General features: G+C 47.9%; 5 protein-coding genes across 5 annotated transcripts; all 5 read right to left on the reverse strand.

Moving 5' to 3' along the window:
• Positions 1-188: 188 nt before the first annotated feature.
• On the reverse strand, positions 189-3,496 carry BDV27DRAFT_154361 (putative NRPS-like enzyme; the record flags this gene model as incomplete). The annotated part of the gene is made up of 4 exons (XM_032071952.1): positions 189-581; positions 635-2,811; positions 2,874-3,141; positions 3,200-3,496. 4 exons carry the CDS (start codon positions 3,494-3,496, stop codon positions 189-191), a joined length of 3,135 nt encoding a protein of 1,044 aa, XP_031931114.1.
• Positions 3,497-4,854: 1,358 nt separating this feature from the next.
• Positions 4,855-7,222, reverse strand: BDV27DRAFT_55688 (Six-hairpin glycosidase-like protein). The gene has a single exon (XM_032076926.1). The coding sequence runs from the start codon at positions 7,022-7,024 to the stop codon at positions 4,961-4,963; it is 2,064 nt and encodes a 687-aa protein (XP_031931115.1). The 5' UTR covers positions 7,025-7,222; the 3' UTR covers positions 4,855-4,960.
• BDV27DRAFT_55687 (MFS transporter) lies at positions 7,223-9,081 on the reverse strand. The gene has a single exon (XM_032076925.1). The coding sequence runs from the start codon at positions 9,011-9,013 to the stop codon at positions 7,421-7,423; it is 1,593 nt and encodes a 530-aa protein (XP_031931116.1). The 5' UTR covers positions 9,014-9,081; the 3' UTR covers positions 7,223-7,420.
• A 337-nt stretch (positions 9,082-9,418) lies between these two features.
• BDV27DRAFT_122909 (amino acid/polyamine transporter I) lies at positions 9,419-11,947 on the reverse strand. Its single transcript, XM_032065744.1, has 8 exons — positions 11,528-11,947; positions 11,439-11,462; positions 11,297-11,386; positions 11,158-11,240; positions 10,842-11,085; positions 10,634-10,787; positions 9,590-10,582; positions 9,419-9,532 (listed from the first exon to the last, which is right to left on the reverse strand). The coding sequence occupies exons 1-7, from the start codon at positions 11,719-11,721 to the stop codon at positions 9,776-9,778; spliced, it is 1,596 nt and encodes a 531-aa protein (XP_031931117.1). The 5' UTR covers positions 11,722-11,947; the 3' UTR covers positions 9,419-9,532; positions 9,590-9,775.
• A 2,075-nt stretch (positions 11,948-14,022) lies between these two features.
• BDV27DRAFT_122912 (fungal calcium binding protein-domain-containing protein) lies at positions 14,023-14,923 on the reverse strand. The gene is made up of 4 exons (XM_032065745.1): positions 14,522-14,923; positions 14,404-14,469; positions 14,302-14,348; positions 14,023-14,243 (listed from the first exon to the last, which is right to left on the reverse strand). Exons 1-4 carry the CDS (start codon positions 14,679-14,681, stop codon positions 14,220-14,222), a joined length of 297 nt encoding a protein of 98 aa, XP_031931118.1. The 5' UTR covers positions 14,682-14,923; the 3' UTR covers positions 14,023-14,219.
• Between the last annotated feature and the right edge of the window lie 487 nt (positions 14,924-15,410).

The raw sequence follows: 15,410 nt of genomic DNA on the forward strand, positions 1-15,410 counted from the left end.
CCGGCATTTCAACATTGCAGAAATGATGTCTTACAACGGGCGTAGAGGAAAACTTCAGAAGACCAAATAAAATAAGTAATCAATTAAATTGGAACCATAGCGCCGCTAAGCCATGCAAATATACAAAAGAATAACAACAACGCAATCTATATCATGCAAATCGCTCATCCCAAAGAAAAATTAATTACTTAAAATCTCCACTGCGCAATCCAGTTCTCCATCAGCTCGGCCGAAATAGGCCCCAATCCCCTCATAGTCTCGCTGGCCTCCTTCGTCCTCTCCACACTAACATCGGCCGATAACATGCCCTCGGCGCTTGACAAGCCGCGGTAGAAGTCGAGGAGTTTCAGAGCTGGCTTTTCCCGAACGTCCTGGTCTGACGGGTTCTTGATAGACTCCAGATCACTGATCCATTCGCCGAAGGGAACCGTCTTTGTGTTATACTTAGATTCGATGGCGGGAATGAGCGAAGGCCACGCCGCATGATTAGGGTTCATGAGGTGGAAGAAGGCGTTCGGTGTCTCGGTGAGGGATCTCCGGCGTGTCTCAAGAGCTTCAACTGTGATTTGGGCCAATTTATCCTGTGATTAAATTAGCAAGCCATTAGTATAATAGGCGATAGATATAAACATACAACAGGAACCCAATCAATAGGCATCGAACCAAGATTACTCGGAACCTTTCCGAGAGCCTTCGACGTCGCAACAACAGTCGGGAGCCATTCATCCGGGTTCCAAAGTCCACTCTTCGTAGTTGGGCCAGCAATCTGCCCAACTCTGAAGATAGTAGTAGGCACGCGAGCCTTCTCGGATGCAATGACACACATACGTTCCGAGACATGTTTTGATTCGCCGTACCCCTGCTTGAGCACCACTTCGTCGTTCTCCAGTGGGAGTTCGGGGACGATGGCTCCCATCTCTGAGGCCCAGGCGCCGATTGTAGCGACAGATGAGACAAAGGAGAGGTGTGCGTTGTATTTGCTTTCGAGGCTGAAGGAGATGAACTCTCGGACGCCCTTGATGTGAGGGTCTTCGAAGGATTCGAGGGGGTGGTTGAAGTTGACTTTCCAGGCGTTGTGGATGATGAGGTCGACTGCGTTTAGAAGGGAGACGTATTTTGTGTCGTCGATCCCGAAATGTGGTTCTCCGAAGGAAACCTTGAGGAATTCAACTCTTGAGGGGTCGGAGAGGGGGGCGGCATCGAGGCCCTTTTCCTTGAACCTTTGGATTTGGCGTGACTGAGCGTCGGAGCGGTTGAAACAGTAGACTTTGGAGACATTCTTATTGGTCAGGAGAGTATGCAGGAGATAAGCGCCCAGCGAGCCGGTCGATCCGGTTAAGATGACTGTCGATGTAGAAGGGAGTTGAGCGCGGGTGTGAGGGCGTGCTGGGATGTCCTCTGTGTATTTCACTACCATGTTCTGAATTCGCTCGTGACGGGGGATGCTCACGAGCGAGTCACCAGCGATAATCTTAACGAGAAATTGCGCTAACTGGGTGACTGTTGAATGGGCATAAATGTGCTGAGCTGTGATGCGTGGGCGATCGCCAGCGGGCACTTGAAAAGAGACAGCGTTACGAAGTATCGTGGCAAGCTGAATCGTTTGCAAGGAGTCAAGGCCTGCAGAATACAAGTCTTCATCGTTGTCAATTGTCTCCCGGTCAAGCAGAGAGCAGACGGTTTCGTTAACGTATTGTGTGATGTTGTCCAACGAGATAATTTCAGGAAGCGAGCGATTCAACTGTTGATCAGCAGAAGCATAGATAGCGTCGATCTCCTCCTTATAATCTCTGTTCACAGCCTGACGCTGTGTTGTACCCTTGGGAGTCGTCTTGAAGGCTTTCTCAGGGGAGGATAGCTTGATCATAGTTTTTGTAATACGTCCATAGTTCGGCACGGTCTCATTCGCTCGTTCAACCACAGGCCAGATCTCGTCAATGAATGCAGCCTCATCGATAGTCATCCCCTGTTCGTTCCAGTGTGGTTCAACCAGCAACGAAGTCTGAAACCGACCCTGGCCGATCAGGACCGCCCGACAGATCTTCGGGTGACACTCGACCATCTTTTCCAAAGTCAACGGGTTGAGCTTTTCACCGTTACTGAGCACAATCACGTCATCAAAGCGACCATGGTACTTCCACAAATTAGGGTTAGATGAGTGTTGCACAAACAAGTCCTTCGATGCATATTCTGTCCTGTCAGGAAAGGTATGGAAGATGCCATGGATAGCTCGAGAGTTCTCTCTCCGAGGAATGACAAGCTCATGCAAATTCTCGCCTCTATGCTGCATCTCCACACCGTAGGCAGGGTTCCACTCGAAATAGCCCCAGTTTCCTTCTCCCTCTGGGACCAGAGAGCTGATGATGCCCATTTCACTCGACCCTAAGAGGGTCACTACATTGGTGTAGGGGAGGATTCGGTTGCCGATGTCTGCTGCCAGAGGAGCGCCCGCATAAATAACTGCATTTAGTGTTCCGAGACAGTCCAATCCAGCGTGGGTTTGGCTTATATCTTCCAGGATGGCTGGGGCGAGTAAGGTAATAGTTGGATTGGTTGCGCGTATCGTAGCCAAGACGAGGTCAACCGAGACAGGCTTGTCGGGGAGGGTGACAAAGGGCGTGTTGTGGAAGATAGCAGATGTAAGGCCGTATAGACCCATGAGGTGAAAGAAAGGAGTGGTAACAAGCACAAGATTGTTAGAGCTAGGATCGTTTGGCGCGGCTACACGACGGCCTGGGGGTGTAGGCAGGAAGCCAACAGAGTCTAGAGTTGCGACGAAACCGTGCGTCAAGGGAACGGGCTTTGGCATTCCTGTGGTCACGCATGTTAACAATCGCTAGCTTTCAATAAAGCTGTATTGTTTGTTCGCATACCTGTTGTTCCGGAACTGTGAATGATAAAGGCAACGTCGTTCTCAGCCTCAGCGAAGGTTTTAGTAACAGGGTATGGCTCTGGTACGTTGTTACAGTTGAGGATATCAGCTGTTGCTGGTACTTCGTAGAAATCTGTGCCATTGAGTAAGTTCTTCATCCCTGATATCTGCCGCTCTTTGTCGTGGCTGTAGAAGAACTTCCGACACCCGGTCACACCCAGGATATGTTGATACGCTTCGTCAGAAAGTCGACTTGAAGGGAGTAAAGGCTATTTTCAAATGAAGGTCAGATTGTATCAGGACGTAGCGACTTTTTGATAACCTTACCTTATAGCCTGTCTTATCGCATGCAAGAATAAAGATCAGGTAGAGAATGTCATTTCTACCCATATATGCCACAGTTTCATTGTTCTGGGCCTTTCCGATCTGCTCCTCAATCCACCACGAGAGTGCATTGACGGCATGGGCAAGATCGGCGAACGACACGTCCCGGAAACCTTGCGATACCTCCAGATCATTAGGGATAACACCAAGTTTCTTCTCGGGGTTGAACTGAGCAACTTCATCAACGACGTTGGTGAGAAGGCGCTGTCCGGCGTTGATAGGAGTCTGTGGCTGTTCCATTGCTGTGAGAGAAAATAATAATTCGGGATGATGCGAGCTGAAACAAATGATTAAAGTAATGCAAAGATGGGATATTAGAGAAACGCTTAGAGAAAACAATGCTGTTGATATTTCACGGTACGTAGATAGAGAGACATCCAGCCTGATTTATATCTCGTCTAGGATGATAACGATTTTTTTGTTTCCTTGCCTCTTGCCTTTGAAACAGCTCTGGGCCGATTATCCAGCGGGTATACTCCGTCCAACCCGTTATCCGCGAAGAATGTGGCACTAGCAGTTGTGCACTGTTAAGGTGGGTGGTCGGTGCATAAGCTCCCGGAGGCAAAAGTGGAGATCCTAGGTCAACTGGCTCATACAAGAGAGACAGCGAAGTACAGGCAGCAAGAAAAGGCGCATTCAACATCAAAGACAAATCACTATCGGTACATGAAGCCAACGAAACCGTGGAAGCTACTTATGTACAATCTAGACCTTCATCATGAATAGTTACACTATGAACCTGGTACCGGTTCAAAGTACATACTTCAGCCTCTCTAGGTCTGTCCCAGGGAAATACTACTTGGCACAAAGCTTAACTCAACACAAGCAAAGCCGAGAGGAGATCCCGTTCATTCGAAGAATGCCTAATTGTAAACTAATTGACGATCTAGATGCGCTAGGGTTAGGCAGAGGCAGTGTGGAGTTGATGCGACTTGATATCACGGCCGGTTAACTCCCGGGAGGTGCTTCCAAAGACGGCAATATTCTCCCTATCAAATCGGTTTCGGAACCTTATCACCACGTGATTTACATGCATCTTACCGCTTTGGGGCTGTTTTAAGACGGATTTCGGCATGCCGAGGGTGCCCTAATTCAAAGGATCGACAACTTAACACTCGGTAGAAGGTCCACAGTGGGGAATGGGTTTTGGTCTGATTATGGCTCATATTGTAAGAAAGTAAGTAGAGCACACGCGTTGGAGTGATGTAAAAATGACTCGTGATGGGCCCGGATAAAGTTCACGGCAGTTGGCACAGAGAGGGGCATTCCTGGAACCATTGAAGATCGTAGGCCGTGCTTGGGTCAACCTTGTTTTCAATTTCCGACACCTGTTCATTCCGGTAGAGAAGTCCATGACAGAGTATCGGGTTGCCGTTAATGAAAGGCTTTCAGGGCTTCCGCTATGGTTTTCATCGGCCAGCCGAATATACATTGTTCGAGTATTGTTAACTACCACCTTGTGTTTGGAGGATGAGAGCTTTTCTAGATCCCTTTCATCAGCTGTAACCTGGAAGTATGACCCATTGAGATAACCTATATGCGGCACCCTAATACAGGCACAATTACATATCACATTAACTACGAATGATATAAGATGCTGGTGTATCAGATTGCAGATGGATACAAACATAACTTCCTAAAACACGGACCATACTATATACAAACGAACAAACGCAAATATAGAGTGAAGCTAAGCTACAATACTCAGTTATCGCTCACCACCTCCCCAAAAACCTTGAACTCCACCAGCCGAACCTTTTTCTCGTCTTGTGGCGCGAAAACAAGTCGGATCTTATCCGTGTCGACGCCGTCCCAAGTAGCCCGGGTAATTCCGTTCGCAACAGGGGAACTATAATTGGCGTTTGACACCTCCGACCACTCGCCGGATACGTTAACCTGAATACTGTATTTCTCCGGAGCATCAAAGCCTTGCGTGCTATTAGCGAAAAAGGCAATCTCTGCGCTGGCGGTCTGGGTTGAAGACTCGAAGCTGATCTGGTACCAGAGCTCGCTACCATTTCCAGCGGGTGTATCCCATCCGTTCGCGACGTCGGACTCGGGGAAGAACCAGACCCGTCCGTCGATGGCGGCATGGACGGCGTCGGTGTCTGCATCTGCGACGGAGACACTGCCTTGGGGATATGAGGTTGAGTTCTGTTGTACAGAGACAGCAATAGGGCGGCTAATTGCCGGCGGAGTTTCCCGGGTGATGCTGGTAGTGATGCGGGTCAAGCTTGGTGATGTGGACACAACTTTGCCATCGACCTCGACTACTAGCCCCGATGTGCCGTAGTGGTCACCATTGGCGTCCCACTGAACGGCGATTTCGTGACCGTGGTAGAGAATGCGCTCGGCGCGGAAGTATGTCATGACTGCCGGGTCTGCCAGCGGGTTCACCTCTAGCACATCATCAGCGCGAGGGCGGATGCCAACAAGACCGGAGAGGACCAGGTCAACATAGCCGGAATGGAAGTAGTGTGGGGAGCGCGCCAATCCGACGATCGGACTGCCTGTGTCGGCGTCATAGTCTTCTTCTAGGTCTAGGATACCACCTCGATCCGGGTTATAGTGTAACTGGGCATACTGCTGTAGCAAGTTGGTGTAGTCAGCCTTCGTGACGAGGTTGGCAGCAGCAGACGTGTTGTAGTGGTCAAGCAAGTTAGCGAGAGCCGATAGGACTTGAGTGGTCTGGTAAGGCCAGGCAGGACCGTTCCACTGGCACTCGCGTTTATCGCCCTCATAGCGGTATTGTTTCATGTAGTATTCGTAGCTTGGCTCATTGGTGCGTAGGCCGTGAGCGCCCGCAAACTTCTCGCGATCCAAGAGATGCTTCCATGCTTGAGCGAACTCCTCCGTGTCATCGGGCAGATCGTGTGTCCAAGGGACGTAGCCCACCAGCTCGCGGCCTCGAATAAAGTCCCAGTATGCCACATACTCATTATCCACCTTGTACCGATCAATGAAGTGCTGGAAGGTACTATTCCACAATGTGTCTTGCACAGTCCCCTTAATGCCGGCCGCTTGCTGCTGATACTCGTTTGCCACATCGTCCTGGCCTAGCAACTTGGCCAGGTTGGCAATTGCCAACGCGTTTGCATATTGATAGCTGTTGATGCTAGGCCGGAAGGCATTCCCTCCTGTGAAACCATCCGCGCCACCAGATGCGTCGATGCTAGCAATGGTGTACTCAGTCGCATCGGTAAGTGGCTGTATCCAGTACAGGGCTTTGGAAGTGTCGTATCCTCCCGTATCCATGGTGGTGGTGTTCCATCCCTTGAAGACCTCCTGCATGGTGTCTAAGTGGGCGGTAGCATCATCTGCTACCCCATCGACCAGATACCCCTGCCACACTCCGTCGGCCATACTCTCAGAGAACTGATATGGGTTCTTGTACGGGCCATAGAGAAAGCTTGCATAATCGCTCTTGAACCGACGATCACGGCACCACCGACCTTCACGCAGATGGAAATTGGCGGCATCAATCAGTAAAGCGGACGGCTGAGTCTGCCAGCTGACATCATTCAGAAACTCAGTTGAGATGTACCCATCGGCACCCAGATCGCGCTGGTGGGCACGGAAGATATTCCACCGGTAGTAATAAACGTCCTGGATCTCGGAAGCACTGGACTCGAAGAGCGGAATCCGGTCGCGATACCACGGTGCATCATTACCAAAATATTGAGCCGTAAGGGCATCTGCATCCAACCCAGCAACCTGCAAAAACAAGCTGGCCCAAGCCAGGCCTTTCATGCACTTCATGCACTTCATTTTCGGCGGTTGTACCTGCGCATCATGCTATATGCCGAGGACAGGGTGCCATTTATAGCTTCAACTGCAGTTCTTGGCTCTCCGGCGGGGAGACCACGCATCAGACGATGGTCATTCTAATTCAGAATGGGCTTCACGGTAAATTACCCCGAGTGGCTATTGAAATGCCGATCGGAGCACAATTGAATTGCGCTAAATTGGTTCCATAATCCATAATTTGGTCTCCTGTGTCGGAGCCCCGCATGGCGTTTCTTCACTCCTGTGGGGTTGTTCAGGAACCCCGACTTTTTAATTTATGATAGTGCCATGGCAGAGCCTAGTTTCCTCCATGCGTCATATATTTCGGGTATTAGTTTGGATTAAATCTCCCCCTGATATGGTGCCCAATTGCCGTCTCTACTTTTCGCTTTGCCGCGCTGCGTCTTGTAACTTTCGCATATACACTTCCGACTGAGCAGAATATGGACATCGCTTGCGAATCGCTTCCCCATACCGATAAAAAATAAACGGAAAAGGCATACATGCGACCGTGAGAAATGCGGGGATTGAGGAGGCCCAATGAATCCCTAGTCCATCATACATGTACGTCGTGAAGAGTGGAAAAATTCCTCCAAACAGAGATCGCAGAACAGCATTAGCCGCCAAGACTGATGCCGCAAAAATAGTATAAGAATCGATAAGATAACCCATGATGCCAAGGTAGAGAAGAACGATCCCACAGCCGAAAGGAACGCCGGCCGCTATACTAGCCATCCAGTGAATGGAGGGTGAGTTGGTCCATGCGAACCAGAAGAGACCGACAGGGATACACACTGCAGATAGCATCACCGGTGGCAGGCGAGACTCTGGAGGCGCGAACCCTCCATACCTTTTGACGGTTCGCATATAACGCCTGTTGTCCGGGATTGTGTAGATTGTTCCAACAATCATACCCACAGCAATACCCATGAAGGCGAGTCCTCCCACGCCTTGGTTCCATCCCCGACCACGTTGGTACACGATAGGAAACGCGGCAAACATCATAAAGAGCGCGCCGTAAATGATCGCAATGTATATAGATAACATAAATACAATAGGCTCTCGAAACAGTAAGACCCAAGGCCTCATCAACGATGTGGCAAACATCCGTCTCAAAGAAACGCTGCCTTCATTCTCGACATCTAGCTTTGATCGATAAATCATGCCAGTTTTCTGTGACAGGCGCTTTGCTCTTTGGCGAAGAAGAACTGGTGCGTAGGTTTCAGGGACAAAGCATGTCATCATGATCCACAACATTCCTGAGAGCGCAGCCAAGAAGCCTTCCACCCATTTCCATCCAGCATTCATTCCCAGAAAGCCACCAATAACTGGTCCAATGGCAGGCCCCATGAAGGGTGCCGCAGCAAAGAGGCAAAGAGCAAGCCCCCGTTGCTCAGCTTGAAACATATCACTAATCACACCCCCGGCATTGGTCAGGGGCGATGATCCGGCTGTGCCTGCTAGAAAACGCAGAACCAACAAGGTCTGTATATTCTGTGCACCCGCACATCCAGCCAGGAAAACCGTCATCGCGCCAAATGAGACAATAAAGGGATATTGTCGACCAATAAATTCGCTTAGCGGAGCCCAGAACAATGGTCCGAGTGCAAAGCCTATAACAAAAAGCGATAGTCCCAGTGTTGCAACCTCTGTGCCGACATCCAAGCCTTCCATCACTTGTTTCGTAGATCCAGAATATGCTGAGGAAGCGAGGGCAACGGCCAATGTTGCTGTGGAGACAACGACCGTAATACCGACCTTCTTGGATGTCGTAAAGAGCATAGGGTTTCTGGGGTCATTTGGCAGCCAGGAGACCAGGAAGGGATCTGTTTCCGTCCCTGATCCAGGATAATTGTGTTGCAGAACATCCCGAGTAATTGCTCCTTGGTCTAGCACTTGGCGCCAGAAGGGAATGTGTCGCTCACAATTTGGCTTGGTCCATTCCGATTGATTTTCTGGGTCCATTCCCATGGTTCGTACGATTAGCCAAATGATTTGACTCTTGTCGCAAAAGCCGTTCTTCAGCGCGGAAGGACCACGACGGAAACCATGTTGGTTATTTATTAGGGAATCTGCTCAAACGGCATTCTGCCCGGGCGATATGCCAAGACTACGATCAGTCAGGCTTGCACTATCGTCTATCATTGGCCAAGGTTACCGAAATCGCGCCCTAGGGTTGACATCCAATCTATGTCTTATCCCCATATGGGACAAGGATGGTCGTGTCATCAAATCGCCTTAACTCCGTGGCCCCGTCAGCACTCGGCACACAATCCCGGGCTCATTGCATTACTATATTTTTGGTGCATTATTTTCATCCTATACGTGGATACTCGAACATTCAATCTCTTTTACAGTTTGTCGACAAACCATCGGCCCAAGTGAAGTTCTCATAGAGTTAGCTGTAGAACAATTGGTAACTGTAGAGTATCATCCACCTATTTATCACCCTTCCTTGTTGAAGGTGATTCACAAAGTGATGAAGGTGTTGTACGTGTATCCATCCTGCCATGTATTGTTTCAGAACCTGGGCTTACTTATGATTAGTATAAAATCGTATCAAATGCACTTTGATTAGTTAAATGAGGAGAGCGAACGATTCCCCAGCCAAGTAAACAGAAAGGCGTAAGAAAGTTCACAATTCCGCCTTTCTTCTCCTCTCTACGGAAATAGGACCCGTACTGGCAAATGTCTTTAGGCATGATATCCTCATTGGCATGTCAAATACATCTATTAACCGATTGGAAGTTCCACTACAGGTCCCTTGTATACCTTCCTAGCCCGGACAAGATAATATAACAAACTCAGCAGAATCACACCTCCCATCCCCACTACACTATAGTTCATTGACTCGGCCGATACATTATTCATGGGCGGCCAAAAACTGAAGAAGACTGCGATAGCCATAAAGACCACAGCAAAGGTATTAATGAAGATACCCCAAACCCCCGGAACATGAAAGGGACCCCACACCAGCTGGGCTCCTGCTGTATTGATTAGAGTATGCTCACTCTTAGACCCACTGATTCCACCCGTGCAGCGTCGCCAGAGCAGAAGGCCGGCCGCAACCAGGTATGATGAGAACAAGCCCGAGGTGGACAAGGACATCAAGTCATTGAATGCCAGGTCAGAGCCGATACCAATGAGACTCAGCAGACAGGTAATGATTGTGGTGAGGGTGACAGCGTATGCTGGAATTGCGGTACGAGGTGTGACCTCCGTCCATATTCGCCATCCAGGGATGCCCCGGTCACGCGCAAAGGACCAGAACTGCCGTGATGTCGAGGCCAGCATACCGGCCGAGGAACAACTGCCCATGGCAACGATAATGGAACCTGCTGCAGCGGTGCCCGCTACAGACCCGGTTGCCTGGTGGAATATAGTCAGGAAGGGGACTCGAGCCTCGAGGGCCCCCTTGATATCCTCGACGCAAAAGAGCAAGGCGATTAGCATGCTGAAGCCGAGTGTGCCATTAATTAGTACCGTGAGCATCAACGACAAGGGCACGGCAATTGTGGCATTGGTGATTTCTTCGGACAGCTGGAACGTGTTAGCTCTCGGACCCGCCAAATGTTTAGACCCTGTTCGTACATGTACCGCGGCATCGCCCCCTGCAAAAGCAAAGACAGGTCCAATAAGGCCAACAAAGAAAGAAAGACCCTGAGAGGGCCATTGGCCTTCGTTTAGAAATTGGGTGAAGACTTGCTCGGCTGTGTTGTGATTGGCCATGTAGACCATTGGAATTCTTCCTGAATAAGCAGAAAACTTCACACGTTCATGGGACATGGTTTGTACTTACAGAATTGCAAAGAAGCCCAGAATATGGAGAATTAGAATTGCGCCTTCAAATCGTGGCAATACCTTTCCTCCAGCAATGTTGATAATAAAGCCAAAAAGTGCAATTGCATAGCCGATCAGCACCTGACGCCATATTTTAGGCTGGTATGATGGATTGGTGAGCGTCACCAGCGTCTCAATATAGTTTCCACCCAGGTAACAAACGGTCGCGTAAGTAGCCTGCCAGCCAATGACCGTAAGCCAGCCTTAGCCATATCTTCAGTTAGAACTGTCCACTCACGAGGAATCATTTTCTGTTTATTCACAATCCCACTCACCTGTGATGTAACTGAAAATTTTCATCGCCGACTGAGGTGCGAGCATTGAGCACCAATGGTACTGCCCTCCTGATGTTGGTGCCCTGAAGGGTTGTTCTTTAGAACCATGTTTCTTTAATGTCGTTAAGTAATTCCTTACATTGACACAAGTTCCGATATTACTACAAATGTCGCGGCGATCCCGAACCAGACGAAAATGTAACCATAGACACTGCCAGCGGGACCACCACTATTTTTTTGATCAGTCTAAGTCGCAATTTGATAGACGGGATATCATGTACTTTTGGAAGTTTTGGAGAAATAGCCTGTTCCGAAAACCATCCTTGAGTTAGTAGAGCCACGAAAGGCAGGTGATATGGTAGAGCCCTACGTCGTTACAGACTCCCATGTAATCAGGATGGTGCAACTAAATCCCAACATTGACATCAGACCAAAGTTTCTCTTCAAAACAGGACGCTTTCCTAGGCGGGTCAAATGGGTGTCATCCGCATTCTGGTATGATAATCGTTCCTCAATTTCATATAACCCGGGAGGTGTCAGTTGTTTTAGGTCGTAGGACGTCATGGAGATGTACGTAGTTTTGGTGACTTCGGAATAGATGAACTGCAAGTATGCATATACGAAGGGGTGTCCAATTCAATTGAAAGGCGTTCCCAATCAGGGCACCCGGCACAGACAAGTGCAAGAATCTGGAGCGAAGGAAGATAGAATGATTTCAGATTGTCAAGAGACTTTCTACCCTACAATAATTTTAGGGGTGAGGGGGAATCCCTCAGTGCACTCCCTTCGCTATTTTCCCACGCCGAAGCGCGTTGTAACCTAACTCGCCTGCTTAAATTAACTGGGGAGACTATCCTGGAGGTAGGTGCTCATTAATTGACGCAGAGTAGCAGGGATTTAGTGTAGACTACGAAACTTTGTGGTCGGGGCTGGGTCCGTCTTTATCAATCCTGGGAAGGCCATCTACAGGGTCTAAGCAGTGGAGCCACAAGAGATGCGCTCATTCGTAAAGTGCTCCGAAGCAATTTTATTTTCTCGAATGGATTACTGTGCTCCTTGAATATATCTGGATCAGTATAGGGTTCGCTGGAGTAGATCCCGATCCCAGACTCTAATCTTAACTTTTATTATCCAAATACATGGTCGGCAGCGATATTAAATAATTGAAATTGAAAAGACGCCACAGCTACCATTACACATCATCCACCGCTAAACCTTTGGTGGTGAGGACTTAAAAACCACTGGAATTATGCTCTATACAAAATGCAGATAGGGAAGCTCTGTATCATTTGTGCTGTTCCCGTTTTGGCTCACCCTAACCAAACACGATTTAACTGGCCTCACAAAACCCCCGAGAAAATGTCCTGCTGAAGTAGTCGAATTTAGTTCTCATTCTTTCGTTTACAATTAATTTTACAGCGCTCTGGGGGCATGAGGACATTAATGAATCTCACGTGAACTCTCATGCCAGTTCAGAACCCGAAAGTGGAGAAACAGGGACCAGAGTCGTATTGACCTGTCAACATCCCTGCCATTCCAGCCTGGAGTAATTTCACTCTCTCAAAATCGTTCATGTTTATGTATACTATCAACGCGCCAGGCCTGGATGGAGGCTCAATGGCAGGTTTGTGTTTGTCTCTAGGTCTTAGTTTGGGATGAGGATCTCGACACACGCCGCCAGGTCTTCTTGTTATTTCGTTGTTTCTTCTTTCCCCCATTTTCCATTTTCCATTTTGGTATTTGTTTTGACCTTCGTTTGTCTGTTACTAGCCATGAAAGAGATGTGTTGCTCACGGTAGAATCATAGCATCGGGCAAGCTGACCGAAATCCCGGTCACCCTCTTCCTTGACTCACTTCAAGAGTGCTTATCATTGCTTAAAATTACCTGGCAAGCGCTTACTTGGTGCCAAGGATTTGAGAGAATATGTACAGTAGGCTAGATTGATCTAGGGCTTAGGGCTGGTGGTTGTAATATTATTTGGGGTTCAACCTCCTTGGGGGCCAACCTTTCGGTCCTTTCCAGATTGTCGAGAAGAAGAGTCCCCGGATTAGCTAAAGATCAGATATAAAATTCTATAAAAATTGTTGAAAATTACCATAGTTTGTTTCGTATTTTTGAGAATTCTTTTGGAATTTTAGGGTTAGATATAACGCTCCATTGGCGACTGTATATATGTATTCGTGTGTAGATTAGATGTCGCCTGAGCTATATATATATCTGCACGGCAACTTCTCCACGATAATTCATTTCAAAATGGAATCCATGACAGAAAGCTCCTCGAAAATCTCTGGAAAAAGAATTTGGAAATATATAATTAGATAGACTATCTTTATTTTATATATTCTTAAGCATTTTATACGTAGTAATATAGGTGTAAAGTGACTTATTAAACATCAGTTTTTTCGGAGTGTTCGGCGTTTTCTCGGCAAATTGCTCGATCGAGTGACTACTCGGGGTCATGACAGCTCGAATGATTGTTATTCGATTTACTCTGTAAAATGTGATCATTGAAAGATTTAATGCAGAGTGTATGAAAGAAGGTCTGCCATCGGGTATATTTAGGCGTTACTTGTGAGTACTATGAAGGATATGTACTAAACACCCCATCATGTTGTAGCGGATGGCTTGTCTATAAAGTTGGAACTCAGCTGTATCTCCACTCTGTAGATACATCATGCTAGATTTATCAACTCGCTTATACTATGCTAAACGATCGCCATAGATATATCGAGAAATGCAAAGCTCCATTATTCATCCAAAGCTATTGATCATCCTAGATCTATCGGTTTAGGCTCAACCAGCTACAGTTACAGTAGTGAACTGAGTATTTCAGGCCTGAAATTGTTCAATTGATATGCAAATAAGCGAGCAAACAAACAAACAAACAAACATGCAGATGTATAGAAAAATAGACAAATCGAAAAACAAATGGTCTAAGCAACAAAGGAAATAAAATGCAAATTGATATAATTGTTTTCCCATCGTTCTATCATACCTCCCCCCTCCCAATCCTTTCTCTTAGCCTTTGTTTGCATTGCCAAAGCACTGACCAGCAGTAGCTTAGACGCAAGGCTTGCAAGCAACCTGTTCAATTGTTAGTATGGAATCTATCGTTGGGATAGAAGAGTAATGAGAGACTTACAGTCATGGTGCCAAGTCCAGCGACACAGGCAGCATCGGCAATGGGGTCTAGAGTAATTCAGTCAGTGAAGAATTCTAAAGTATCGGGTGAGAAGAGACTTACTGAGAGCGAGCTCGGCAGCGGCAGCGGCGCAAGTGGCGCTCTGTCCAACGACGGAGCTGATGCAGGCTATGGAAAGAGTCAGTTAGCTGTATAAGTGAAGTCTTCGAGAGTTACTTACCGAGCCAGCTGCATCCATCATCTTCCTTGGCCTTGGCCCAGGCAGAGGCGATGTTGTTGATGTCAGCAGCGCTCTGGATGTTGGTGGCAGAGATGCCGTTGGAAGCCGGGATGGCAGTGGCAACAGCGAGGAAAGAAGCGGCGACGATGAGGAACTGCATTTTGATAGTGAAGTAGAAGAGTTTGTTGGAAGAGATTGTTTGAATGGTGTTGTTTGGAGGTTGTTGTGTTGTTATGTTGTTTGTTTGCTTTGTTGTGTTGTTGTGTTGTGTTGTTTTGTTGTGTTGATGAAGATGTGATTTGGGACGATGATTGAGGTCCTTATATAGACTTTTCGTGCCTTGCAGAATGTATGAAGATTGTAGTTGTTGCAGAGTCAATAGACGTTGTAAGTCCTGCAAGGTGAGATTCTGTATACTGGCCAGGTTAATTTTGGATTGCAGACTCTCACCTTGCATGATAGTCTATCTCAGTGAGAGGTTTGGCCCCTGTCCCCTGTCAGCTTATTCTTGGCGATTATAGAATTTACTTAGCATCACTAGGGACATTTGGCGCTAGAGCTCTCAGTCTGAGTAGACTAGCCGGTGAATGGGGCCATACTCTACGAAAAACGTCGAGCTACGGGAGTTCGTGGTGCCGCGAACATTACCCTGCCACGCCTCATGACCATTGGGCTTCCCAACATATTCTGCAACTTAGCTAGGCGCCCCAGTTATTGGGGGCTAGCATTGTTCTTTCGCGCAAAAGTCATTTAGTATCTCACGTTTAGGCGGAGTTGAGTATCATACTACGTTCAATTGAGAAGAAACAGTTGTACCCGATTTGCTATAGTGCTACCAGTTATGATTACTCGCATTTTCAAGAGCTTGCTCTGAATGCGCCTAGACATG

The sequence above is a fragment of the Aspergillus caelatus genome (genome assembly GCF_009193585.1).
Source record: "Aspergillus caelatus strain CBS 763.97 unplaced genomic scaffold BDV27scaffold_27, whole genome shotgun sequence".
Classification (NCBI taxonomy): domain Eukaryota; kingdom Fungi; phylum Ascomycota; class Eurotiomycetes; order Eurotiales; family Aspergillaceae; genus Aspergillus; species Aspergillus caelatus.